This window comes from Citrus clementina, unplaced genomic scaffold (genome assembly GCF_000493195.1).
Source record: "Citrus clementina cultivar Clemenules unplaced genomic scaffold, Citrus_clementina_v1.0 scaffold_1, whole genome shotgun sequence".
Classification (NCBI taxonomy): Eukaryota; Viridiplantae; Streptophyta; class Magnoliopsida; order Sapindales; family Rutaceae; genus Citrus; species Citrus x clementina.
Window position 1 is genome coordinate 1,732,165 of NW_006263303.1, and position 27,313 is coordinate 1,759,477.

Consider the following 27,313-nt stretch of genomic DNA (forward strand, 5'->3'; position numbering starts at 1 on the left):
CAACAGTTGAAAACTGATTGCGGACCTTCAAAGTCACTGATTTGCTACAGTCAACCGCGCGGAGACTTGAGAACAACTCATCGCCATTCGTTTTCTTCTCTTCCTTCCTTCCGTTTTCATCGCTTTTAGGAATCATTGAAATCGTGATATTCGATTCAATTATCCGTTTCCTATTTCTCAATTCTCAATTTTGATTTTCCCTCTCTTTGTTTTCCAAAACAACCACTCCATTTGTAAGCTCCAATTCTAAACCCTAAAATATTGAGGCGTAGTTAATGCATGGTTCCAAAATGTGCATTGACAAGGATACGTACACGCATCTCATAATCCTGATAATGAAGTGTCTTGAAGAAGAAAATTTCAAAGAAAGTCTCCAAGCGTACGGTGACGTTTCAATTTTGGTTCTTTATATTTTTCGAATTCCTATTTGTAGAAATTGTTCTGTTGTGTGGTTTATTGATTGAAGTTTTTGATGTAGATTGGAGCAAGAGTCGAAGATTTTCTTCAACGTGCATCGTTTTGGGGAAATTGTTATGAATGGTGAATGGGAAAAGGCGGAGAAGTATCTTTCAGCATTTACGAAACTGGATGATAGTAATCATTCAAAGAAAATGTTCTTCGAGCTGCGCAAGCATAAGTACTGTGAAGCTTTATGCAGGTATAAGCTTTAAAAATGTTGGTTTAAGATTTGCCTACAGTCATTATGTGATGTGAGCGTTCGCATTTTCTTAAAATTCATACCGTCAAACTTTTGTGTAAATGAGTGTTATGGTCATGGGCTGTTCTCAATCCTATAGCATGTTTGGTTTCAAGGAATGGGAGGAGAGAAAAGGAGAAAGAAATGAAGGAAAAAGGAGAAATTTTATGTTCAATCAAATAATAAAAATGAGATTAATTCTCTTTTTTATTCAATTTTTTTTCCTCATTTTTTTGTGTTTCCATTCCTCTCATCTCCCACTATTTTTCCAACTAAACGTGGACTATAAGTTAGCTGCCTTCTTTTTTTTTTTCATTCCTCTCCTCTCTTATTATTTTTTCCAACTAAATATGAGTTAAAAGTTAGCCGCCTTGGGTCATGACCCTTTTTTTCATTGATTTTCTCTTCTTTTCTTTACTTTCTATCCCTCTCCTCTCCTACTATTTTTTCCAACCAAACATGAGCTAAAAGTTAGCTGCCTTCTTTTTCCTTATTCCTCTCCTACCATTTCTTCCAACCAAATATGGACTAAAAGTAAACACCGGTTCTACCTGTGTTAAGTGGTCATGGCTTCTCTCAACTTCAAAAGTTAGCTCAAGGGATGAGGCTTTTCCTCACACTCAGAAACTCATTATTAGTCATTTCCACAACCGATGTGGGATAACCCTAATAAAAGAGTTTCTAAAAGACAAAAATGTATTCAATTCTTGACATAAATAGTTTCAGCGATAATCCTTGGAGTTCATGATCATTTTGTCTTTTAGCAATATTTTACGTCAAGAATTGTTGGTTTGCATTTTCAGAACGTGCAGATGTTTGCGCATGAGAATTCTTATATGTAGGAAGATGATAATGGGTATTTGATAAACATAACTAGTTTTTAGTTAAAAGTTATTCATTATCATATCTAGAGATTATTTCCAGTAAACAGTTGTGAGACATAATCAGTTTGCTGCCGAACAAACAGAGCCATAAATTAGGTAGTTTCAGATCTAGACAGGGTCTGTGTGGTAACAAAGAAGAAGAAAAGATGATTGAATGCAATCTTATTTTAATATTCTCCTGCCTTAATATTGAAATTATCAGTGCAGTGAGGATTTGAATGTTTATCCAGTGTCATCATCAACGCATTGTAATGAGAACTAAAAGAAAATACAGAAAATGAGATTCCAAAGTGTATTTCCTATGCTGTTAGAGCAGCCTAGCCATGGTGTTTTGTTTTTGTTTCCGTATTGTGTTTGCAGGCATGACCGTACAGAGGCTGATAGCATCTTCAGGAAGGATCTGAAAGTGTTCTCTGTTTCTCAAAATAGAATCGATTGTGAATTAGCTGAGCTTTTGGCATTAAAGGATTTAAGGCATGGCTAAAGATTCTTGGAAATTGTTACATATGAAACACATATTTCAATTTCTCAAACTTTAAGGAAACTACATGCGCAGGGAAAATGAACAATTATCCGGGTATACAAATGCCACATCTTCAAGGGCCAAATTGATTGATAGTCTCAAATTATTGGTCAAGGAAAATCGAATATTGCAAGATAAACTCATCTTTCCCTGTGTAAATAATTCAGCTCTCTCTTCACTCATCAAACTCATTTGCCCTAGTTTTGAAAAGGAAACAAAGGTAAATGGATATTGCTCCATTCATTTTCTTCTGTTCTGCTTTAGTTTGATTTCATTGTTCCCAAAATGTGTTCCATCCATGTCTTTCTCTTGTACTTAATTTTGAAGTATCTGATATACAAAGGTTTATTTGCAGGAAGAACTAATTTACTTGATACATCAGTTTCTTAATGAAGAAGAATTCAAGGAGACCCTTCATAAGTACATTTTGCTATCCGATTCTTTGATTTTTTTGGTCTCTTCAATCATTCTTCAATTAATTTTAGCTTCTCTTGGTGAAGATTGGAGCAAGAAACTAGGGTCTTCTTCGACATAAATTATTTTAGGGAGTATATAACTAGTGGAGAATGGGATAATGCAGAGAAATACCTCTCAGCATTCACCAACATGAACGATAATACGTACTCTGCAAAAATGTTTTCCCAGATTCAAAGGCAGAAGTATCTTGAAGCTGTAGACAGGTAGGCTTTAAACTTGTTAAGACGTGTTTAATACAATTGTTGGGCCTCTCCCTATCAGCTTAAGCCTTAAGCTGTTGGGTCAAGTGGTTCACTAACAAGACTTAAATAATTAAGCTTCCTGTTTCACTGAATTGCTGAGAGAGATTTTTTTCATTTCCCTTGTTTTCTCCAAAAATTTTAAGGTAGGTTTCTATTCCAAGTTCATGTTCATTAGAGGGAATAATATTTTCCTCCCTGAGAAAAACATCCCTAATTTAGCTAGCCTTGTACAGTTAATTAAAGATGCTGATTGTGGAGAATTTGTTTGCCACAGCCACTACAAAATTGAGATGATATATTTCTTTCCTTTTCTTTCTTTTTTCTTTAATTATACTTCATTTGGTACCAATAAAGATTTATAATGTAAGATCATGTCTGGGGCGGCATAGCTGAGGGAATGACTGTGTTGAACATCTAAACAGTTCTTGGAAGGATCTTTTGAAGGTCTTCTTGGCTTTTGATGTTTAGATTTTCAAAGAATCAGCTTAGGTTTTTGCTTTGAAGAACTTTAGACATGAACAAATATCTGGCAGTCTCTTTTTCAATTATATGGTATTTTCTGAATTACCTAGATTCTAATAAAGTTTTACCTATAGGCAACAGAAGCTTCCATCTGATTTTGCTGAAAGGGCTCATTTGTTTGATGATTTTAAAGTGCTAGTGGAGAGAAATCCTATGTTGCAAGACAAACTCAAATTTCCCAGTATGGATAAATCAAGACTCTTGAGCTTAATTAAGCAGATGTGAGTCAAGCAATTTTCTTATCTGTTAATGCTAACGGTGAGCTTGGATATTTGATCAATTGCTCTGCTCTTTGTGCCACAGTATGGATTGGTGGGTTCCTTATTGCATCAATGTGATGCCTAATGCAAATAATGAGACCATCTCACTGAAAGATTTTCCCACGGTATCAAACCTTAGATATGCTTCATCAATTCTTACTGATAAACCCAATCAAGAAGGCAGGCCCTTGGACGCATCTAGTGGTGATGATGTAAGTGCATATCCTTGCATGAACCTGAATTCACGTAATAATTTTCTTTGTTAATAAATCCTTATTTTATATTTCAATTATTTTTCCAGTCTAATGATAGCAGCTGCTTCAATGACAATAACCAGGTAAGTGTTGCAGAACTTGTTTCACTCACAAGGATCGCTATTATGTAAACCAAAGCTGAATAAGATTTGCGGAAGAGTTGCTTAATGAGTGATTTCTCTTCTTTTTCTTTTCAGTCTAGAGAGAGCACTAGCTTGCCTGATGCAGATTCTGCAGTTTGTGCAAAATCGTTGGAAAAATCTGTTAATTTGAAGCTGCAACTGATCAATGAACCATCTGAATGCCGAACATTGTTGCTCCCTGATAATTCTTTTGGGGGAAGGGTATGGTTGTCTACTTTGTCGCTTTTCACTGTGTCCCTTAATTTAGTTGCTATCTTTTTTTTTTTCTTTTTTGCCCATTTTCTGTCTTGTGTCTCTTAAATCTAGTGCGTGACAACATGCATGCAGTTAATTACACATTCTTTGATTCCCTCGCCATTTCATTGCAGTTAGTATTTTTCACTTTTGTTGTGTTGAGTCTTTCTATTTCTCTGAGGGGAACAATATGCTATTTTTATTTTTCATGGCCTCCTTCTCTAATGTTTCTCTTCCATCTGATATGAAGAAGCTCCATTTATTATAGAAAAGAAAATATCACTTTTAGAACAGTTAGATTCATTTGTCCAATTCATGCAGCACTTTTGCATCTTTCTTCATATAACAAATTCTCTTAGGCTGATTGATTTAATTTTAATGAAAGGTAAATGGGCTTGAACCACTTGGATATGACGATCCCACTTTTTAAGTTCATTTTAAATATATTACATAACAGAAATGGTTCTGAAACTTGGTATCGCCTAACATAGAAATTATCCTTCAGAACTATTGAACTAACAATTCCTATGATGATCTATCTTTCATTTATTTGTTTCCTGATGCATGTTAGGTACTTGTATGGATATGGTTAATGCTTTTACTTTTTAGACTATAAGTACTTCATTGTATCAATTTAGGTTGTCCGGTTGATCTATTCACATTCTGGGGATTTCTTGGTGGCATTAACACAAACTGCTACACACAAACTCTGGAAATGGCAGAGTAATAAACAGTCTCTGGAGGAGGTTTGGCTTGCTAAACGAAAGTTCTTCATTTTAGTTTCTATGAATATTTCCTTGAAAGCTTGTTCATTTGGCAGGAGAATGTTAACATGGAACCGCAGTTATATCAACCTTCAAGCAAATTAGTAATGACCAATGATATAGCTGCAGATCCCAAAGATTCTATTTCATGCTTTGCATTGAGAGGTTCTCATCTTTTCTCAGCATCAGGAGGGAAAATCTCCATATTCAGTCTGGAGACATTTCAGGTAAATGAAAAATAAACCATGTATGTCTGCCCTTAACTGTGCAAAATTCACCACTTTTGTGGCACTATCTCTTATGTCTTTTGCTTTGTTTTGATGCAGACATTGGCAACATTCGCCAACCCACCACCCATAGCTACATATTTCATCTTACTTCCCCAAGATTTGTTTGCTTTTGGCTTTGATGACTCTTCAATCCTAGTTCATTGTCCCTGCACCAAAAAGGTCGTTATTTACCTGCACCAAAGTTTAGATTTTTAGATTTAAGAAACCAACCACTTTCCTTTTTACGCCCCCAGGTCCCTCCTATGTGGTGACATAGGGGTGTAAAAGGGGGATTCCATCAATTTGAGATTGAGGTCATTGCTATGCTTCGTGTGTCCAAAGACAAAAGCCAAGCTCAAGGGCCATCAAAATCGAATAACATGCCTAGCATATTCTCTCAGTTTGAACGTGCTTGTATCCTCCGGAGCTGATGCCCAGGTAACTAATGCATATTAGTATGTACATGTGTATCAATTGAAGCTGTTAAAAGGCACTATGTGAGGCAAATTTTTATTAGGCTTCAATAGGCATTTCAGCTGGTGGGTATTATATATATTCATCTTGATATCTGAAAAGAAACTTAAATATTTGAGATTTTTTTTCTTTTAGATCAATTTACTTGAAGCTAATTTTTGCATGGCTGTCAAAAAATTTGATCAAGTGCTTGGAAGGTTTTCACCATACAAGATCTGTGATGGTCTTTTTTTAAACTCATATTAGAAAATGTTGTAGCCCTAATTTCAGGCCAATGGAAGATGCTTCAAATGTCCTTCCATTGCAATTCTCATTGATTCTGAACTTAATTTCGTTTTAGCAATCTTACAATTATCTGTGTTTATTTACAAGTGAGTGACATGGCAAGTTTATTGTCTTTCAGCTGTGTGTATGGGATGCAGTTGGATGGAAGAAACTATGCAGTAAGTTTTTGCATAGTTTTCAGACTGGTTTGGTGCCAGAAACCACTGTTGTGAATCACATTCAGTTTCATCCAGATCAGATTCACCTACTTTCAATCCACGAAGGACAGATAGATGTGTATGAAGCACCCACACTAAATCACACTTCCCAGGTGCTATTAATATCTCACATTATGTTTGTACAAATAGTTGTGAAGTTTCACAGTTTTAAGTTTTTTTATGTTACAGTTGGTGCCTGACAAAATGGATCTTCCAATCACATACGCCACATATTCTTGCGATGGTAAGTGTATATATGTTAGCTGCAAAAGCGGACACGTAAAAGTTTTTGATACTTCAACACTCGAGCTAAGGTGTCAGATTAATCTCACTGCCTATGCACAACCTGGAACTATCAGGTGAATAATCTTATAACAGATTGATATTATTTTCTCCATTGCTTTCACGTGTTGATTACTGAATCTTTTGCACAGTTTGGAGCTCTATCCTCTTGTCATTGCTGCTCATCCGTTGGAACCCAATCGAATAGCGTTAGGGCTTACTAATGGTAGAGTCCATGTTATTGAGCCCCTAGAATCTGAAGTAGAATGGGGAAAACTACCTTTCACAGATAGCAGGGAGTTTAGTACTACTTTTGGTTCCACTGCTCTTGAATAGCTGTAATACCAGGTTTTTGTTGCAGTTGACTGCTTGCATAGCCTTATGAACCGATCTTTTTGCATAGGAATTTGTGGACTTTAGAGATACAAGTATAGAATCTGGTGGGCTGGGGCCACTGAAATCTTATTGATTTTTTGGCAAACCTATTAAGAGCCATGCTATCTTCTACTGGGGGTATACATCATCTTATTTTTGTTGTTTGGTTATAGATCATTCAATGGCGCGCAAAGGAAAGGATGGGAACTTTCATTTTTTGGGATAGGGGGTCCATTGAATTTAAAAATTGTTTCAACTCAAAAAGCAAACTGGTGTTGTATAAGTATAGCATGCAAGTGTCTTCTGCTTCTTTCACTATGATGTTATTTGCCCTATATCACTTTTACATGTTATGCAATTCATTTTTTTTTTTGGGGGGGGGAGCTGAACTGTTTGTTAATGGATCCCGTCTCTCTGTTTCCTCAGTTCCTCGTCCCTTTTCTCTTTGCTTTATGGGCTATGTCGATGTTTTATTGGGATTTCTACCTAGAGCATTGAACTAACAGGTTGGTGGACAATTTGCAAATTGTAGAGGTATTTGTACACAAAACGTCTGTTTCAAGCAACTAGCAAGCGTTTGATATGACTCTGGCTTGGGTGATTTCCATTGTCTATTTTCATATTGTCATAAACTGATTAACTGAAGAAGAGTAATGGTAAAATTTTAACCACAATTGATTTGGTCTTATTGCAGAGCCAGTACTACTTTTAATTTGAAATTCGGTTGGGGTAGTCAGTACTCAGTACTAGGGTGGGTATCTTTGTCTCATTTTCTAGCAATATTTATGGTTAGTATTGAATTGGTCCAGAGAAATAATAATTATTTACTGAATCCCAAAAATAAAAGGAAACGATCGTATATGGGTTGCAAATAGAATCTTTTTGAAGATCTAGATCAAATTGGCTTGAATTTTGACGTTCATGTTTGTCAGCCATCCAGGTAACGTATGACCAAGTAAGCATACTTTAATCAACTGTTAAAGGATTATAGATGCTTTAGATGGGTCAACCTGATTCAACTGGATCTCTTTCTCTGTGGCTGCATGTGGGTAAGAGATAGCCAGATGGGACAAAACGTCGTTATTTCGAGCCGTTGACCCTCAAAGTTTGGTCTATTATGCTAGTGGACCTCCAACCTTCTAAAACTAAACACACATACCCTTACAGTTGCGATTGATGAAGTCAATGCTGCGTATCTTGCTGATTCTGAAAAACTGATCTCATCATCAATAGTTAAACTATTGACAGAACGTTCACCGTCCTTGAATAAACGAAAAATGCAAATGTATCATGTATGGGACTTGTGTGTCCATTTGTAAAACTTTGGGGATCAAACGTGAATTAGGGAAAACGTTATGGGTACGAGACTATTATGAGTAATTTTTTTTTTCGGAGAACAAATAAAAATGTAAACGGCTAAAATAGCATGATTGGTTTTTGGCGCGCAATGGAACGGTCAACAAACGAAAAGTCGTTGGCATGGCTCTATTTTGTCTTTATTAGATTGGACTCACTCATCGCTTTCAATTTAGATATTATTTTGAAGATCAGAGCCAAGAAAGACCTAAAGGGAATTGATATTTTTATCGGCGAAAATTTTATCTTATGGATTTGTTTTCTTGTTGTTCTTACGTTAGCCAAGAATCTTTATATTTGGGTTTAATCTTATTATTCTAAATATTTTAGCCCGCCTATTTCTTCCCTCTTACTCGTGTCTGATCAATTGTCTTTTGCAGCCGCATGCACAACAATGGAACTCTTAAGGCCCTCTTTGCTGCTAACTGTATCACTATCTCTGCTTCAGCTTGTTTCTGCACAAACAAGCACTGACTCAGCTGAAGGTTTCTCTTTATGTCATATTTGTTCTGATAATAGTATTCTGAATCCTATTTGTTTCCTAATTCTTATGAACTTTTAATTGTTCAGTGGATGCCCTTAACAAGCTGATCGATTACTGGAACTTAAGAAGCAAAATCAATCTTACTACAATTGACCCTTGTACACGGAATGCCTCATGGGCATCTGAAAATGCGAATCCTCGTGTTGCTTGTGACTGCACCAGCAATTCCTGCCACATCACTCACTTGTTAGTTCATCATCGTAGTGTTTTCATTTCTTACTTTGGAGTAACTTGGTGCCTGTGCTGGTCTAATTTTATATTTACACATGGTTCAGAAAGATTTATGCTTTGGACATCATGGGCGAGTTACCAAGCGAGCTTTTTATGCTAAGGAAGCTAATGGACTTGTAAGAGATCGAATTGTCTAATTCTTTTCTTTTAATTCTAGTTTCCTTTGTTTTTTAATTTTGATTGACGATCATGAATTGCGATGCAGGAATCTGGGTCAAAACGTACTAAATGGAAGCATTCCAGCTGAAATTGGGCAGCTATCAAATATGCAATATCTGTAATGCCAACAAACTTGCACGATGCTTTGATTATAGAGATTTCAAATTCTTGAATTAATGCATTTAAAATTTTTTCCATGTTGAGTTATTCACAATAATTTTTTTTTTCTTCTCTATATTTGAGCAATTGAACAGTAGCCTGGGCATAAACAATTTCACTGGTCGAGTGCCTACAGAACTCGGAAATCTAACCAAGTTGATTAGCCTGTTAAGTGCATATCTTCAAGTTTTTTATGTACTTCTGTTCATAAAGTCGTGAACTTCGTTTTTTGTAACAAATACTAATTTTCTTTAGCTTCCTCTGTGTTACAGAAGCTTTAGCTCAAACAATTTCTTTGGACCATTGCCCAAGGAGCTTGGAAAGTTAACATCCTTGCAGCAGCTGTAAGTTGTGTCATCCGAAATGAAAATTGGGTTTCCTTAATTTTCCTGGAAACTACGCTAGGAAATCCTTAAAATCTGATCAGTTATTGGATTCTTCTTTCAGGTATATCGATAGCAGTGGAGTGACAGGATCTATTCCCCAGGAATTTGCAAATCTGAAATCCCTACGAATTCTGTAATTCTGTAGAGATTTTTGAACAATATTTCCGGAACTCATATTTTTTGATGTTATAAGTTAGTAAATGGCAAACTTACTATTGGGTTCTTTATTTTTAATTTCAGCTGGGCATCGGATAATCTCTTCACTGGCAAGATTCCAGAATTTTTTGGAACGCTTACAGAACTTGCTGATCTGTAAGTTATAAATCTATATTTTTAACCTGGATGATTCAAGCAGTTATGCAATGTAATTCTTCTCTGCGTATGACTAGTATCCTGTGTAATTCACAGGCGACTTCAAGGAACGTTGCTTGAAGGTCCAATTCCAAGAAGTTTTCGTGCCCTTAATAAACTGGAAGACCTGTAAGATCATTAATTTACAGGGATGGTTATTCCAAGTTCTCATTCAGGGAATTTGTTTATGTTTTCTTTTTCTTTTTTTTTAATTTTAATAGGAGGATCGGTGATCTCAGTGCTGAGGATTCTACTCTTGATTTCCTAGAAAGCCAAAAAAGTTTGTCCATATTGTAAGCTTGTGGATATCTACTTAGTCTATTCAGACTCTTTTTTTTCTTTCGTTTCATGTTGGTTTCATTTTTGTTATGAAGGCATACCCATATTTCTTTTCAGATCTTTGAGAAACTGTCGAGTGTCAGGAAAAATTCCAGATCAACTTGGCACTTTTGCTAAGTTACAGCTATTGTAAGTCATCTTGAACACAAGATCACTGCAAACTAGTATGTATATTTTCAGATCTTTCAGCAATATCTATTTTATTCATTTGTATATAATCTTTGTGACAGAGACTTGAGCTTCAACAAGTTGACAGGTCAAATACCAACCTCATTGCAAGATCTTTCTATGTTACAATATTTGTACGTAATATTATTTTAGCTCTTCACTTCTACTATCACTATGCCATAATTGGATTTCTAAAACTAATTGGGAATACAAGATTTAACAGCCCAATCAGGCAGAACACAATCAGAACATATTTACTCACACTGAGTAAACACCTCTCAGTTTCATATTTTCCTAATCCTTGATGAACCCTTCTTGTATTAGCTGAAACCTTTTGAGCTTTGAGCATGTGCTCACCATCTGATTTGCTTAACGGACATGCTGAACATATATCTCAGGTATCTTGGAAACAACAACTTGTCTGGAGAGTTGCCGGTGAATATCATAGCTCCAAATCTCATTGCATTGTGAGTGCTACCTTGTATTTGGAGTTCTATATGTTGCCTTCTTTTGGGGACAGTTGTTATTCAAGAAATTTGCCTCATTTATTGTATTTCAGAGACGTCTCATACAATCCCCTATCTGGAAATTTGCCTCGTAATTTTGCCAAAGGAGGATTATCAATGTAAGTCAAACATAGCTGTGATAACTCTATCTACTGATGATCTGCAGACTCGGAAACATTTAATTGCCTCCCTTTTGAGCAAGAAATGACTTTTTCCCTTTCTATTCAGGAATGTTATCGGAAGTTCTATCAATGCAAATAATTTGCAGGATGGGTAAGGATATGGAATTACTAGTTCTTATGAAGAAGATCTTCTCATTCTTTATTTCCGATTACCGGGCATGCTTCAAAGTTCAACCTTAGTATTATCAGTCCTTTTGGTCCTGTGTATCTAAATCGGATATATATAATTCTTAATCTTTGGAACTTGTTACTCTTATTTGACTTCTTGGTTATTTAAAGGATCAAGATCATCTCCTGATCTGATCTTCATCTGACTAAATTCTGTTAATATGATTGGTAGTTAATAAATTAAAAAGAAAAGTAGTTAAATCTTAATCATCCACTAACACTAAAGTACAGGTGGCACAAAATTCGTAAAAGATTAAGAGTGCTCAAATCAGGAGGGAATCCTAATCCTTATTTAAACTATATTTTTTCACCACATCGATATTGATGTTTTCAGGAAGGCTTTAGGAATGATGCAGTGTCTCCACAGCAATACCAAGTGCAGCAACAAAGTTCCATCCTGTAAGTACAGCTTTCTAATTTTCTGCATTTTTACAATAAATTGATGTTCTCAATTTAATTCGTTGAGATCATTAGCCGTGTAAGTTATCTATGTTTCCATTGTAGCTTCATTTTCTATCAAGTGCGGAGGCACACAAATAGCATCAGCATCTGGCATTGAATTTGATGACGACTCAAAAACTCTGGAAGCTGCCTCATTTTACACGAGCTCTGGTAACCAATGGGCAGTAAGCAACACGGGGAATTTCATCTCAAGCCCAAATGGACCCCTATATATAGCACAAACAGATTCTCAAATCACAGGGACATTAGATTCTGAGCTGTACAAGACAGCAAGGATCTCTCCGAGCTCACTGAGGTACTATGGCCTCGGTTTAAAGAATGGGAAATACAGGATTGATCTTCACTTTGCAGAGATAACAATGGAGGACTCGCTGTCCTGGAAAGGTCTAGGAAGGCGTGTATTCGATGTTTACATTCAGGTATATATGATAAAAAAAAATGATTGGTCAATTTTTTCTTTTTAGTCGTCTCATAATTTGATTGGCTTAAGGGTGAGAGAGTTCTGCGAGACTTAAACATTAAAAAGGAAGCCGGCGGATCCAAAAGAGCCTTAGTGAAAACATTTGAGGCAAACGTGACAAACACAATCATTGAAATACATTTTTTCTGGGCTGGCAAAGGAACCTGTTGCATCCCATTCCAAGGCACATATGGACCTTTAGTATCAGCAATCCATGCTTCTCAAGGTTCATAAATTAATTAATCTGACTCATTTGTTTTCATTACCTTCTTTATCCACCAAATGTATGTATATATATATATATGTATATAAATACCGTTTCTTATTCCTGATTTCTTTAACACTCCGCATTAGTTTCCACTGGCAATGGCTCTTCAAAAGGCGACAAGAAACACGTAGGAAAGATTGTTGGAATCACAGTCGGATGTGCAGCCGCGCTCGTAATAATCTCCTCTGTGTTCTACTTATGGTGGACAAAGGATTCTTCTAGCCACATTAGAATTTTCACAGACTCGCCAAAGCAGAATTTGGTAAGATAAATAAATCCCCAGCCCACATCTGCATATCTGTAACAAAAGGAAAAAAAAAAAAAAAAAAGCTTCATGCATACCGAATGCTTTAATTTAAATCGTTTCTCTTGTTTGCTTTCCAACGCAATGTGATAGTTGGGATCCTCCTTCTTGGCCTTATGTTGATGTGGGTCTTGGTATATCAATTGATGGGAATATGAAGTTGGCCTTGGCCTTCTTGGCTTGTAAGTTTTATATTGTGTGCATAATAATAATAATAATAAGAATTGTGTATTAATCATGAATTTGGTATTTTAGTGGTCCTGGTCGTATTGTTCTTTGTTTCTAGCATTCGCTTTTTTCTTGATACATATGTGGTGGGGGCAGTGCTTCTGAACGTTGGCAGAAGACTATCAGTTCCTTTTACCAATGGTAACTGCTTACTGCTTAAGAGAATCTCACTACTCAAAGTTCAAAATTTGTCGGCAGAGAGAAAAAGCTTTCATATTTTCCCATGCAACCAAACGTGAGTGTCGTTTTTGTTTTTGTTTTTTTTCTGTTGTTTTTTTTTTCTTTTGTTGTTGTTGTTGTTGTTGGTTATTATTATTATTTTCCCAAGGAAGAGGACACCCAGAATAAACCCAATAATTCGAGAATAAGGAGACACTTCATACTCTTTTTTTTTTTTTAATTTAAGGCGCCACAGTCAATGCAGCTGGGTGCGGAGATCTGATATTACTCCTTTGTAAAAACTAACCTCACCATCACTAGTTAATCTCGAAAGGCAGAATTGGAGAGTGTTGATTTTAACATGTTTTTTGGCATATGGGTTAATTAAGCAGCATATGGAGAATATGGGATTACTTGAGGGGTTTGATTAAATACTATTCGAGCTTTAGATTCTAAATTTCTAATCACGTTTGTTTTATTTTTTTTAAAAAAAGCAAGAAAAGTGAAAGTGCATTATTGTACGTGGAAGCGGTTTCGTTCATCTTTTGTGAATAATTAACAACGTACCCTTTCTTCATCACGAAGCACTGCTTTCATGCAAGATTTCTGATTTTAAGTTTATTCCTTCTTAAGTTTCTTTTTTTGGGAAGAATGCAGACTTGATTCACGAGACATGCCGACACGTAAAATGAAAATAAAATATAACAATATATGCGCACGCAGCATCTGCGTTCGCCAATCACGATGGGACTCGAACCCACAATCTCCCGCTCCGGAGGCGAGCGCCTTATCCATTAGGCCACGCGATCAGCTGTGGCCGTGTCGGTGGCAAATTTCTTTATTTCCTATAAATTCATTATTTTGATCACACTAAAGCATCTTATAGTTTAATAATAAAGTCAGGCTGGCATTAGTAACACAGTCCTTAATCAATGTCAAATCGAGGGAAAAAAAATTGGGAAGCATGGCATTATCATATTTAACGCCTTGTGAATTCTTAAATGGATAACATTATTTTTTATTACTTTTTTTTGACGATGAGGATTTTGCATTACTTCTTTTGTTATCTTATTAAAAAGAAATTAGAATACATCATTGTTCGGTTTACCGACCGCCTTCACTTTTAGTTGAAAATTTTTATTTTTTAAAATTAATTAACTTTTAATTTTGTAATTTTTTTTTGCGTACGACTCTCTCAACTTATTATATATTATGAATTGTACAATAACAAAAAATGTACAGTCAAAATAAAAGATCAAAGTATTGTAAAAACCTACAAAAAAAAAAATTCATTTAAAAGTGACATGCATTATGTACCAAACATGTTACTTCGGGGGTACACCTGGTCAATTATATCATACTTTTATATGCATTTGGTTATCGCCTGTAATATTTAACGGAGGCCTTTGACTTCCCAATATGGGTTAAAATATTAACCGCCCTGCCGATACCGTACCCAACATGGGACCCATCTCTTGACAACCGGATCAACGGCTGAATGAAACTCCTCCGCGGCGCATAACTATCACCGTAAACCGTACGCACAGCACTGATGCTATTGTACAAAATAGAGCTCGCACACCAGCGCACGCGCGCGCCCAATGAAAACTCACAACTCGCTGGCATTAATAGCTTAATTGTCTTCTTATCTAAAGTTTCAGACAAGCAAGGAAAGCACGAAAACTCAGCACCCCCCGACACTTTCGGTAAAATAGCTGCCCCTTACCAAATCGCAAGTCCCATCAACGCTCCAGATCGTTCCACGTCAATAGGTACCCAATCCCCGGTATTTAAATCCACCATCCCATTTGTTTTTAAAATAAACCCCAACACCCACCCACGCCCACCTTCTCTCTGACCTCTTTCTGTCCTCCACACTAAAACGAAGGAAAAAGAATCTAGAAGCCTAAACTCACCTCAGCTTTGAGTCAAAACGACGCCGGTTAACTCACCGGCGTGTCTCTCTTCTCCACAGATCTAAACGGTATATTCAAAAGCTTCTCAGTTCTAGCGACCACCTAGTTAATGCTAATTAAGCACTCTTGAGCTTAATTAATCACTCAATCTCAACTGTTTAAACGAACCAAACCATAACCGTTTTGATCTTTACTCAGTTGAAAAAAGAACTTGTTCAAGTTTCAAAGAATCAACGGTAGAGATGTCGACGAGCACTATTCGAAAAGCGATCGGGGCCGTTAAGGACCAGACGAGCATAGGCTTAGCGAAAGTGGCGAGCAACCTGGCGCCGGAGCTGGAAGTCGCGATAGTCAAAGCCACGAGCCACGACGACGATCCGGCTGACGAGAAATACATTCGCGAGATCTTGAGCTTGACCTCGTATTCTCGCGGCTACGTGCACGCATGCATGACGGCTGTGTCGAAGCGTCTGGGGAAGACGCGCGACTGGCTCGTGGCTATCAAGACGCTCATGCTGATTCACCGGCTCCTGAACGACGGCGATCCGGTGTTTCAAGAGGAGATCTTGTACGCGACGAGGAGAGGAACGCGGCTTTTGAACATGTCCGATTTCAGAGACGAGGCTCACTCGAGCTCGTGGGACCACTCGGCTTTTGTAAGAACTTATGCTATGTATTTAGATCAGAGACTTGAATTGATTTTGTTTGATAAAAAGAGTGGCTCTAAGTCTGGTTCTAGTCATAATAATGGATTTGGATCTAGAGATAGGGATGATTTTCGATCACCGCCACGTAGACCTTCTGAGTATAATTATGGGGACTCTAGAATTGATACTGGTTACGGGAATTATGGGATGACGAGGAGATCTAGATCTTATGGTGATGTGAGTGAGGCTGCAGGTGGGCGGGAGGAGAAAAGAGTGGTGACTCCGTTGAGGGAAATGAAGCCGGAGAGGATATTTGGGAAAATGGGGCATTTGCAGAGACTCTTGGATCGGTTCTTGTCGTGTAGACCTACTGGTCTGGCTAAGAATAATAGGATTGTGTTGATTGCGCTGTATCCGATGGTTAAGGAGAGTTTTCAGATTTATGCTGATATTTGTGAGGTTTTAGCTGTGTTACTTGATAAATTTTTTGATATGGAGTATACGGATTGTGTTAAGGCCTTTGATGCATATACGAGTTCTGCGAAGCAAATTGATGAGCTGATTGCATTTTATAATTGGTGTAAGGATACTGGTGTGATGAGATCCTCTGAGTATCCTGATGTTCAGAGGATTACAAGCAAGTTGTTAGAGACTTTGGAGGAGTTTGTGAGGGATAGAGCCAAGAGGCCCAAAAGTCCGGAGAGGAAAGAAATTGAGGCCCCTCCTGTTCAGGAGCCGGTACAAGATATGAATGAGATAAAGGCATTGCCTCCTCCAGAGGATCACACTCCTCCCCCTCCACCAGAACCTGAGCCTGAGCCTGAGCCTCAGAAGCCGCAAGTGACTGAAGATTTGGTGAACTTGAGGGATGATGGGATTACAGCAGATGATCAAGGGAACAAGTTTGCCTTGGCTTTGTTTAATGGCCCCGCAGCTAATAATGGCAATGGATCATGGGAAGCATTCCCATCAAATGGGGAGCCTCAGGTGACTTCAGCCTGGCAGAACCCGGCCGCTGAGCCTGGTAAGGAAGATTGGGAATTGGCATTGGTTGAGACAGCCAGTCATTTGTCACATCAGAAAGCAGCATTGGGCGGCGGCCTTGATCCTTTGCTGTTGACTGGCATGTACGAACAGGGAATGGTGAGGCAACATGTGAGCACTACCCAATTGAGCGGTGGAAGTGCAAGTAGTGTTGCACTGCCGGGGACAGGGAAAACACCGGTTTTAGCTCTCCCGGCTCCAGATGGGACAGTCCAGGCAGTGAATCAGGACCCATTTGCAGCATCGTTGAGCATTCCACCTCCTTCGTATGTGCAAATGGCTGAAATGGAGAAGAAACAGGTTTTGCTAGTGCACGAACAGCAAGTATGGCAGCAATACTCTAGAGAAGGAATGCAAGGCCAATCTAGTTTGGCCAAGATCACTGGCACTGGATACTACAATGCAGGTCCTATGCCCATGATGCCATATGGAATGCCACCAGTCAATGGGATGGGACCACCGGCAGGGTATCACTACACTCCCTACTGATTTTTCTCTTTGTTTATCTTTGTATTTTGAGTTAATGATTTCTTTTATTATATGATATGACGTTTAACTTGCAATTTGTGCATGATTCATGAAAATGGGGGTAAGAGAGAAGGGGAGTCTGCTCATGAGATTAATGACTGGGGATTTTGATTCTGGGAGATTTGTAATCCACTTGTGATGTCTCTTGTGCTTTGTAATATTAGATTTTTTTTTTTTTTGTTTGGGACTTCTCTACATTTATCTGATTATTGTTTTAAAACGGGAAACTAGTTTGAATTTTGATAGTAACATCAATTCCATAGCATTGATGAGGATGCGTTTCATATTTTCTTTAGTGGTATTCATTTTGCACCATAGCCGGTGATGGCTTCTGCAAACATTGCCTGCCTTTAAAGTTTGATTTTTGCCGTTTCTTGTCATGTCCCATTGCTTCTAGAAAGAAAGAGTAATCCTTTTAATATTGTAAATTATGGTCAAAGGTTGTATCTTTTATTAGGTTGTTATATATATATATATATATATATATATATATATATATATACGCGCTTGACCTGGCACAATGGATTAGTTGGACTCGTGAAAAATTGTGTCTGACTAGGTGCGCTACTAATCCATTTTAAATCCAAATTTGGATAGAAAACTGAAAATAGTCTTTTGTGTCGGAGATAATTTGACATTAGAGGGGAAAAACAGACCTGGTTAGTTAAAACCACAAGGCAACGAAGACAAAATATTTTAATTGATGATATAAAAGAGTCTTCTTGAGTTGGATGACTTAAATCTTAAATATCCATTAATGCCAACGCCGAAAAAAAGTAGAAATTTATTCTAATTTAGATACAAAACTCCAAATGAACAGGAGAAATGACCGAAAATGACTTTATATCTCTTATAATCATTGGATTATATATCCTAATTAAACCAAAATCCAAATTAGAAGTCTTAGCTTGTGGATCCCAGCTGAATATATAAATATAAAGACAATAACTTTTAGCCAAAACTTCAGGATTAGCCACTCAAGAACAACAAGAAGAACAAACTCTGAAGTGACTGCAAGTTGTTTTTCTCAAAGTGGGCAGCAGATGCCTCTTTTTATTCAGAGTAATTTATCATGGAATTGGAGACACCTTGGGTCGATTATTATTTTTTTAAAAAAAAAGAAAAAGGCACCGCTGAGATGCTTTCTGTTGCCACGGTGTTTTCATGGTGGCCGTTTATTATTACTGTTTTAGTTAAGACCTCTACAGGTCTACTGTACTTTTGATTCTTCATATAATTTGCTGCTCTTATTTATCACTGAAAATGAAAATACGTGAGTATTTTCATTTGACGTGGAAAAAATTAGTGGTCTTGATCAGCTCAAGTTTCATGATTGGCAATGAATCAATTTTATGATCCAGCTGTTTTCAGCTCGGATGAAAAGAAATTTATTGTCTTGTTTTGGTGACGGTTGAAAGCAACCATCCATAGAACAAGGTCCACGTGATCTCTCGGTCAACCCCATCAAAGCATTTTCAGTCGTCAATCGGTTCCATCCAACAGGGACAAGCACAAGCTTCCTCCTTGCATCGGCTCTAAAAACATACGCGGCTCCCAAGTTTTTTCTTGTTGAATATGGGGACTGGAGCTGATGGTAAATTCCCCACGGGCCTACAAGATTTCTTTGAGAAATTAGAAAGCGGAAACATATGCTATTCTGTGGCCACATTCGAAAATAAAGGCATCACCATCATCACCATTCAGTGGCCATTTGTTTTTTTTTTTTTTGCCATTTTTTTCATTTGTGCCTTTTACTTTAATGGTCTCATTATGTTGAATCATTTCATTGCCACTCAGCATACATTCGTTCACCTTTTCAACGGAATCTGAGGCTGTCTCAATTATTTGGATAATGAAACTTCTGGGAATCTGAGTGGTGTTTTTTTTTTTTAAATAGATATAAAGTTTGCTCGTTTGTGAACTGTATAATGCAAAATACCAGCCTGGAAATGTATATTTTAATTTTATTACGGGCCACCGACGCTTCTCCCTCCCCATCTTGTAAATTGGTCAATATTTTAATTATCACATCACCTTTGCCATTTGGTAATGTCACAGTCGATATATTTAGACCCCAAAAACTTTGCTTCTTAGGACCAAAAAGAAATATTACTTTTTACACTATTTCCACGAGTGCACATAAATGATATTTGAACTTCTTCTCACGTGTATGCGGGGGGGGAAGCGGGTTTCAGGTGCTTCCCATTTTTTATTCGTATGTGCTTAAGGTGAAAACTCTGAATCACATGATTCTAATGTATGCTTTCAACTGAAGAAACATTAATAAAGCTAATCGATGAAGACTTGTACCAAAGACAATGGTTGAGAACTAGGGGAATTAAATGCAAATTAATGGTAATAAATGTCAGTCGAACTCATTTGAGAGGTCAACTTGATATCGTGGGGGGCCGAGGGCAGGTCACCTGTCGCACCAATCCTCGTGCAGTTGGCGACTCGTTTTCAATCAAACTTTCAAATTGCTTTCATTTACTCCGAGGCCCAAAATCAAAATTGTATAGATGCGGTCCAATTTTGCACGCAAACCGTTTAATACTTGGGCCCAGATTGATCGACAAATCGCAGCAGATTGACCCACAAGTTCAGAAGCTCGCTTAGCAAATTACAATTTACGAGATCAATCAACAAGCGACCCATAACAATACTTGGGCCTACTTAATAATCAAAGGTTTTGTAGCCCATATTTACGCGGCCCGTGATGCACGAATATTTTAACCCGTCGGGGTCTCCATCTATGTATAAAATAATCAGAGCTTTTAAATGATAAGAAGAGAAAAGATGTGCGGGGGAGAAAAAAATGGACATGGATGATTAAAGCAGGACCAACTTGGCCAATTATTAAATGAGAAAACTCAAGACTCTTTGCTAAAAAGGCTAAGCCACCACCTACTCTGACCAGCAAAAATATTACGTGTTTCGAATTTTAGTATTCACTTTTTATATAATTAATGGAATTGATGGGTAGGTAGACACTAGATATTGCTGGCTCGGACGGGCTCACCACTCACGAGTCACCGGTCGGTAGTCAACTGACCAGACCAAATCAGCAATGAACACCTTTACTCTGACAACAGAACTGAACTGATATTAAAAATTTAAAATCAGACTCGTCAATTGGTGTTTTGACCTTTTCAGTTTGACCACGCCTTGATTTAATTAATATTCAGAATTCATAAAGTCAAGTCTGGTGATGTATTATTGTATAGATTACTATTGGGACCTGTCTACCTTACAGATTCTGTAACATACGCACCCAATGCATGCACCACACCTGTCCTGCGTATGGAGAAAAAGCATGCAACTATTTTTGTTTGGTAGCTAGCTAACCAATCAGGAGCTGGCTAAGTTGGATCTGTATGTTACAGAATCTGTAACTTAGCCAGCTCCTATTGGTATAGAGCATACGATGATAATTTAAAATGTACAGTTTTCAAATATGAGAAGTCGAAGTCAAACTCAAGCGAACCTCCAGCTCCGTGCATGTGGCTTTTACTGATGTAAAATTGACAGTGATATTGAATATACAAACAAATATGTGATGTGTGTAATCCGACAAATAATAAAAAAAAGAAGCACACCCTCGGCTATGTTTGATTGATACCCACCAGTGGCTTCAATAGAATTCCCAGGCTTGTTCGGTTTCAGTCACGAACCCCTTATGATTGATCGTCGATCAGGTAACCTGCACATGTATGTGCACACGTGGACGTCAATAAATGGATCATAATTTGATGCGACGTGTGATGGATACCACACAACGCAGCAATAAAACGGGGCTCTGACTTTGATGAGTGGTCGCTCTTTCCAATTCGAGTCATTTTCAATCCTTCAATATATCCCCTTCATTTCTCTATTTCCTCTCCTTTTCTTTTCTTTCTTTCTTTTTTTTTTCCAAGTCTTAAAATGTGAAAAACAAACGGGACTTAATCTTGATGGTCCGCATATTTTATCATCTAAATTGATTGAGAAATGCATCATAAGAAGCACCGCAAAAACTGGAGCCTAGTCTTGATTTGTTAAAGTTAAAGCCAAATCTAAAAATCCACTTCAAAAGAAATGAAAAAATAATAAGTACTCCCACACGTAGAGAAAAACTTAAATCCTCGACTCCAAAATAAAGATAGGAGGTATTCAATAATTTTATATTTACTAATATGGGTCCATAACCTATTTAATAATTAAAAAAAAACTATATCACTTGCTGAGAAAATATAAAAAATACAGGGACCTCAACGATAATCCCCTTTCAACAATGAACAGAATGAGATACGACAAAGCCACTGGGTTTTGTATCCCAGCACTTCCATTTAACTTTCCCTTAAAAGAAGGTAAATTTACAACAATGCCATCCTTGAACCCTCATCCTGATCCTTGAAAATGAAATCATTTGCTATACTCAACAACGGTTGAATCGAGCCCCTAGAAAACTTCCTGGCAAACAAAAATGGGTGATGCCGCTCCCTCAAGGTCGAATCAGAGCCGTTGGTTCCATCATCACCGTACCTCGGCCTACCATTCCTCAGCCTCATTATCAACTCCGGCCCCACATCGGACTCCTGGTACTCGCGCGGGTGACCGTCTATGTTCACACTCCAGTCCACGTGGGTGAGCGTGGCGGGCACACACCCTCTGGGGTCTCGCATGTGTAGAAGGGTAGGAAAGTAATTCTCCTCCGGGTAACAACTGCCCCCGCGCTCGTACTCGCACGGTTTATCGAACTTGTCCCAAATCCTCCTGTCGCTAACGACAAGCCTCGCGTGCTTACGTGTCAAGACCCAGAACTGGGACCCAATCCTAAAATCCTCCAACTTCACTTCCGGTAACATGGCGTTGTCCCCACGCGCTGCCCATCTGTCGTACTGTCCAGGCTCGTCCTTGAGAACCTCAATGAAACTCTTCTCGGAATTTACCAGCGTTCTGTACGTGAAGTCGAACGGATGAATGGGGATGCAAGACGGAGATAGAAGGGCAAACATGTAATTACCGGGATCGTGGAGGAGAGCGTGGGCGAGAAGCCGACGCGCGGCGGAACTGAGAGTCGGAGTGAAACGGAGGGTTGGTTTAGAGGGAATGACGCGGCGGGAAAACACGCCTGAAAACGGCGGGTCGTATTTGAAAGTGGGGTCCGCATGGACGTAAATGTTGTAAAGATTCGTATTACTTCGGTTGAAGTAAAGCTGCCAAAGTGGCGCCAAAGGAAGAGGGGTAGTGGTAAGGAACAAGAATGCCACTTTCTTAGTCCCCGTGGGGGTATTCTTCGTACGCGCTGCTGCGAGTGGAAGCAATGACCCATCGTCCTTCGGAATTCGTATCGGCGGTGGGGGTTTCGGTTTCCGGGATAAAAGGGTTTCACCGGCGGCGCGAGTGGTGGTCTTACCGGTGGTGGCGGCGGGGCTGTTAATTGTGAAGATGATGGCAAAAGGTAAGCAAAGAAGTAAAGCACAAAACAAAGAGAGCGGGGATGGCGACAGCATTTTCTTTTGCTTTTTTTATATTAAATTTTATCGGTTGAGTACGGCGAGAAAGTGCTAGAGATAGAATCTAAGATATGAATTTTATTGATTTACAGCGAGAGAAAGCAAGTGGGATTTGGTGATTTTTGGTTTCCATCTTGTGTAATAGAATTTTGATTTACAAATTTAAAATGTTACTATATATATAGAGAGAGAGAGAGAGAGAGAGAGAGAGAGATATATATATAATTAATTATAGAAATAATGTACAGGCATGAGAGTTGTCACTTAGTAATATACTAATATCGTAAGGTTTTGAGATAGAGATGAACCACAGCCGTTGGATTGAAGCTTGATGGTCTGTGTATAATTGAGATCATCAAAAAAGAGATTGCTGTTGTGGGATAGATATGATAGTTACAAGTGTAATGCATTCAAACAGTAGGGCTTTAGAGAATTAGCACTTTATACTGTTTTGTTATGAGTTTTAGGATTTACAATGTGAAGGGCTCACATGTACTTTCACGTACATGTAAACTCAACGATACTTAACTGAACAATATATGTTTTTCTTGCCACCATGTATTTGCTAATCACGTTGCGTATTTTAAAACGTGAATTATTTTAGGTTAAATGATGTTCTTTAAGCATAGTTATTATTATTATTATTATTATATTATTATTCTAAACAATTATGTGTCATCTCTAATTTCTAACTATATTTTCACATTGTCTTATAACATCTTACTGTAACAACAGTGTCCGAAATGATCAGATTGTATTGTACACCTATTACACGGTTCTGTTAGCTAGTGGCAACAGCAGTACTCATAAATCCAAACGCCCTTACCGTCCTCAACGAATCCAATTATGCATGCGACTTTTTGCAAATGTGAATATGTGAATGAGAATAGGGATGGCGAAATCTGAATTTGGATTCGGATTCGGATGTAAATAATATCTACATCTATATTATGGTTTTAGGATCTGGATGCGGGTGATATCTACACGAATTATGGATATTTTAAGTATGTGGATTTGCACAATTAAAATATTTATTTACAAATTTACAATATTTTACCTATTTAAAAGATTTTAAAAAAATCATCCAATACTAAATAAATCTAAAATAATTATTAATAACATTCTCAGTTAATAAAACCACAAATGAAAAATCTAAAAATATATAAAATATTGAACAAATCTAAAATAATGCTTATGAGTACTTGAGTGTATTATAACGCTTATCGCAATGTATTTTTAGTTTAGGGTTTGTGTTGTTTTATATATATTCTATTTTTTATTTTAAAAAATGTGTGGATCTAGATATCCAATTTTCTCAACAAAAGTGCATCCAATTTTGTGAGGATACTTAATTTGTACTTTCGGATCCACATTTTTTGGTTTGTGGATTCTCTTGCCCTCCCTAAATAAGAATGCATGACAGTAGGAATAATTAAGTTAGAGTTCTTTTTTTTTATATAATGGTTATAATCTATAAATATATTCTAATATGAGATCAGCTAGAGCTATACATTTATGTTATACCTTAAAGTTTACCAAGACCAGTTTAGAAATCTACTCCTACTAATGATATTAAGTTGTGTTAAATTGATTGAACCTTATTCAAAGTACACATCTTCGACATATGTATTTTGAATGTTTCAATTATTAATAAGGAGTTCAATTTTCTCTATATGTAGATAGTTTTTAGTGTGAGAGAATGGTATGTTTATTGAGAAATTGAGTTTTATTGCAGTTTAAATGTGAGGAAAATGCTAGTGATTGTAATAAATATTTACATTGTGGATTCTTTAGAGTCATTGCTAAAAGCAAGGGATGATATATGTTGATATCAACGTCTTGTGTAGTTTAGATTGAAATCAATGATATATGTTGATCCAATCCATGTTACACAAGGAAAGAAAGGGTGATATTGATAGTGTCAGCTAATGGAAAATCTTGAAGGTGCTGGACGACCAAACCACTATAAAGAAGATTGTCGGAATGGAGCAAGTCAACAAGTAGCTCTAAATCACTAAATGGAGACGTTGATAGTGTCAGCTAACAATATGCCTCTTTTCTTCATGAGAGATTGGTTTATCCTTTTGATTGTGCAACATAAAGGGATATGTTGCTACTAATAAGTCCACAAGATTTGCACACAAGACATGTTTTAATATTTATGCAAAGTGTGTGGTAGAATTTTTATGTTGATAGTTGAGGACTCTCATGGAAGCCAAACACGATTTGTAACATATTCAGTAATGTGATTTATATGTACCAAATATGTGTACTCTGGATAAGGATTCTTGATGTAGAGAATTATAGCTGCTATATAGAGGATAAGATTTTAACCACAGTATAGTGTTTCTCATAAGTCTTATGTGAGTGTGGTTTTGGTGGACATGACATGATTATTTAGATATACGATGGATCATGTTTCATCACCTAATTTAAAAACTCACCTAGGTGGAGATTATTAGAAAACATATCTCATTTTTCAATAAGTATTTGTATCCTAATTGTTAGGAGATTTCCTATGATATTTTTTAATTCAGGAAGATTATTATTTAAGGAATAAGTAATTTTCTTTTAGGATTTAGATTATTGAATAAGGAATACAATTTGTATAAGGAAACAAATACTTCCCTTACAAGAAATGATAACTATATATAAGAAGGTTAGGTTCACTTATTAATAAGGAGTTAAGTTTTCTTTATGAGTAGACAACTTTTAGTGTGAGAGAAGTGGTAGATCCATTGAGAAATTGAGTGTTATTGACATTTTAGGTATGAGAAAGATATTAGAGTGATTGTAATTATTTTTTTACAAAGTATATCTTTTTTTCTCATCATCTTTGGCTGTCGTAATTTTTCTACGGTGTAAGAATCTCTAATATAAATTATTGTGTTGTATGATTGACTTCATTTTTCATCTATATTTTTAGTTTATTATTTATCAAATCTTTTTATTTACAAGATCTTGGGTGGGATTAAAAATCCCTAACAATTTTCTATACGAAGAACCTTCCATCGGCGCCCATAACTTTTTTATCAAACAAAAAATACAGCCAAATTAATAATTAGACCTGCCTAAAGCAAGCCAAATTCAACTTGTTTCTATCGATAATAACCAGCATATTATTTGCTCCATGAAAATCTTATGACCAAATAATGGGAGAAAATTTGGTGATTTTTTAAACTAAAAGTGGTCAATTAATCCAAATGGAAGATTAGTTAGAGTATATGCTTTTTATTTATGATTTTATCCTACAATTAGATTAGAGTTTATATGATTTTTCTCTATAACTTCAACAGTTTGACACTTTCACTCTGGATTTTCATCCTATATTTAGTCTATAGCTCCTATGTTCACAACTTCACATTTATAATTTTTGGTCAATTTTGCCTTAGCCTAGTTACAATAAGATGTTACACCGAGTCATTTTCTTGTTCGAATGCTCACATGCAAATTGGGAACAGATCTTGTACGTGATGGTGTGTGTCAGTGTGTGGCAGTTTTCATTGGGGGCCGTTGAACCTTACAGTAAAACTGCACTCGTAACATCGAGTTCCTTCACGTATTCTCAAAATATAAATCTGAGAATGATATTTATTGATAAGACAATGTGAAATAATCGTTAGAAATTAGCCATAATGATTCATCAGTCACTAATTTTATTTATTTTTTACTTCACAAGTTCACTTTTTGAATCGTAGGCTATTAAAGAAAGTTCGAATGAAATTCAATTTTTAAAGTGCTTTTGGATTAATTTAAAAATAACCTGAATTTGGTTGTACTATAATTTAAAAAAAAAAAATTTGGAACATTTCCCCCCTGTGACTTAATTAAGTTACCGTTTATATCAATACAATATTACAATATACAATTTGTAAGTCTAAACTTAAGGGCTTTTTGAGGAAGTAATGATGCTGATTTATAAATTCTTCTGAGGGAGTAATATAATATTTTCATAACACAAAAGGATGTAAGTATAAACTAATTTATCATTTAGGATTATTGTTGGAAAGTTCAAAAGTAATTTTAAAAAATTAAAAATTAATTTTAATATTTTGGTATTTTTTTTCAAAGTCACCCAATCATTGATACAATTCCACATACACCCTCACATGTAACATATAAAACCAAAATTATCCATACTCAATTAAGAAATAAAATTAGTAAATTTATGGAGAATTTATATAGTTGTTATTATCAATCATTTTGAGATAAAAAATAATTATTATTTTTTTTTGTTGCTAGTTGTGTGTGTGTGTGTGTGTGTGGGTGGTCAACATTATATCTATCTTAATCATCTTCATTATTGTAGAAATTTGACAGTAAAAATTACTAAACATATATAACTGTTTTTAAAATTCACAACATTTTTTA

At 36.6% G+C, this 27,313-nt stretch overlaps 4 protein-coding genes and 1 non-coding gene across 6 annotated transcripts; 3 read left to right on the forward strand and 2 right to left on the reverse strand.

The window, feature by feature from the left end:
* Positions 1–13: 13 nt before the first annotated feature.
* LOC18054201 (topless-related protein 1) lies at positions 14–5,605 on the forward strand. The gene is made up of 13 exons (XM_024178308.1): positions 14–379; positions 479–658; positions 1,942–2,055; positions 2,138–2,324; positions 2,460–2,524; positions 2,605–2,784; positions 3,420–3,566; positions 3,649–3,817; positions 3,907–3,942; positions 4,057–4,203; positions 4,875–4,982; positions 5,057–5,227; positions 5,327–5,605. The coding sequence occupies exons 1-13, from the start codon at positions 276–278 to the stop codon at positions 5,483–5,485; spliced, it is 1,767 nt and encodes a 588-aa protein (XP_024034076.1). The 5' UTR covers positions 14–275; the 3' UTR covers positions 5,486–5,605.
* A 739-nt stretch (positions 5,606–6,344) lies between these two features.
* LOC18054202 (probable LRR receptor-like serine/threonine-protein kinase At1g56140) lies at positions 6,345–12,950 on the forward strand. 2 transcript variants are annotated; one of them, XM_024178307.1, is made up of 20 exons: positions 6,345–6,584; positions 8,619–8,723; positions 8,809–8,968; positions 9,058–9,129; positions 9,219–9,290; positions 9,427–9,498; positions 9,604–9,675; positions 9,779–9,850; positions 9,958–10,029; positions 10,126–10,197; positions 10,290–10,361; positions 10,465–10,536; positions 10,638–10,709; positions 10,974–11,042; positions 11,135–11,200; positions 11,310–11,354; positions 11,766–11,830; positions 11,936–12,312; positions 12,384–12,579; positions 12,708–12,950. In XM_024178307.1, the coding sequence occupies exons 1-20, from the start codon at positions 6,563–6,565 to the stop codon at positions 12,890–12,892; spliced, it is 2,010 nt and encodes a 669-aa protein (XP_024034075.1). In that variant the 5' UTR covers positions 6,345–6,562; the 3' UTR covers positions 12,893–12,950. The 2 variants fall into 2 exon arrangements, with proteins under 2 accessions (XP_024034075.1, XP_006450419.1); XM_006450356.2 differs by lacking the exon at positions 6,345–6,584 and adding an exon at positions 7,618–7,633.
* A 1,098-nt stretch (positions 12,951–14,048) lies between these two features.
* Positions 14,049–14,121, reverse strand: TRNAR-CCG. The gene has a single exon. It is a non-coding gene; the product is annotated as a tRNA-Arg (tRNA).
* An 861-nt stretch (positions 14,122–14,982) lies between these two features.
* On the forward strand, positions 14,983–17,667 carry LOC18054203 (probable clathrin assembly protein At4g32285). The gene has a single exon (XM_006450358.2). It carries the CDS (start codon positions 15,471–15,473, stop codon positions 17,406–17,408), a length of 1,938 nt encoding a protein of 645 aa, XP_006450421.1. The 5' UTR covers positions 14,983–15,470; the 3' UTR covers positions 17,409–17,667.
* Positions 17,668–21,675: 4,008 nt separating this feature from the next.
* LOC18054665 lies at positions 21,676–23,067 on the reverse strand. The gene has a single exon (XM_006450359.2). The coding sequence runs from the start codon at positions 22,937–22,939 to the stop codon at positions 21,800–21,802; it is 1,140 nt and encodes a 379-aa protein (XP_006450422.1). The 5' UTR covers positions 22,940–23,067; the 3' UTR covers positions 21,676–21,799.
* Positions 23,068–27,313: the final 4,246 nt, after the last annotated feature.

What these genes read in the sequence shown, in the direction of transcription:
- LOC18054201 (XM_024178308.1), top strand. Translation starts at nt 276, where the DNA reads ATGCATGGTTCCAAAATGTGCATTGACAAGGATACGTACACGCATCTC. An exon ending in TTCAAGGAGACCCTTCATAA is followed by an intron (nt 2,525 to 2,604) that starts GTACATTTTGCT and finishes CTCTTGGTGAAG; the next exon opens with ATTGGAGCAAGAAACTAGGG. An exon ending in TTGAGCTTAATTAAGCAGAT is followed by an intron (nt 3,567 to 3,648) that starts GTGAGTCAAGCA and finishes TTTGTGCCACAG; the next exon opens with TATGGATTGGTGGGTTCCTT.
- LOC18054202 (XM_024178307.1), top strand. Translation starts at nt 6,563, where the DNA reads ATGCACAACCTGGAACTATCAG. An exon ending in GCTCCAAATCTCATTGCATT is followed by an intron (nt 11,043 to 11,134) that starts GTGAGTGCTACC and finishes ATTGTATTTCAG; the next exon opens with AGACGTCTCATACAATCCCC. An exon ending in GCCAAAGGAGGATTATCAAT is followed by an intron (nt 11,201 to 11,309) that starts GTAAGTCAAACA and finishes CTTTCTATTCAG; the next exon opens with GAATGTTATCGGAAGTTCTA.
- LOC18054203 (XM_006450358.2), top strand. Translation starts at nt 15,471, where the DNA reads ATGTCGACGAGCACTATTCGAAAAGCGATCGGGGCCGTTAAGGACCAG.
- LOC18054665 (XM_006450359.2), bottom strand. Translation starts at nt 22,939, where the DNA reads ATGCTGTCGCCATCCCCGCTCTCTTTGTTTTGTGCTTTACTTCTTTGC.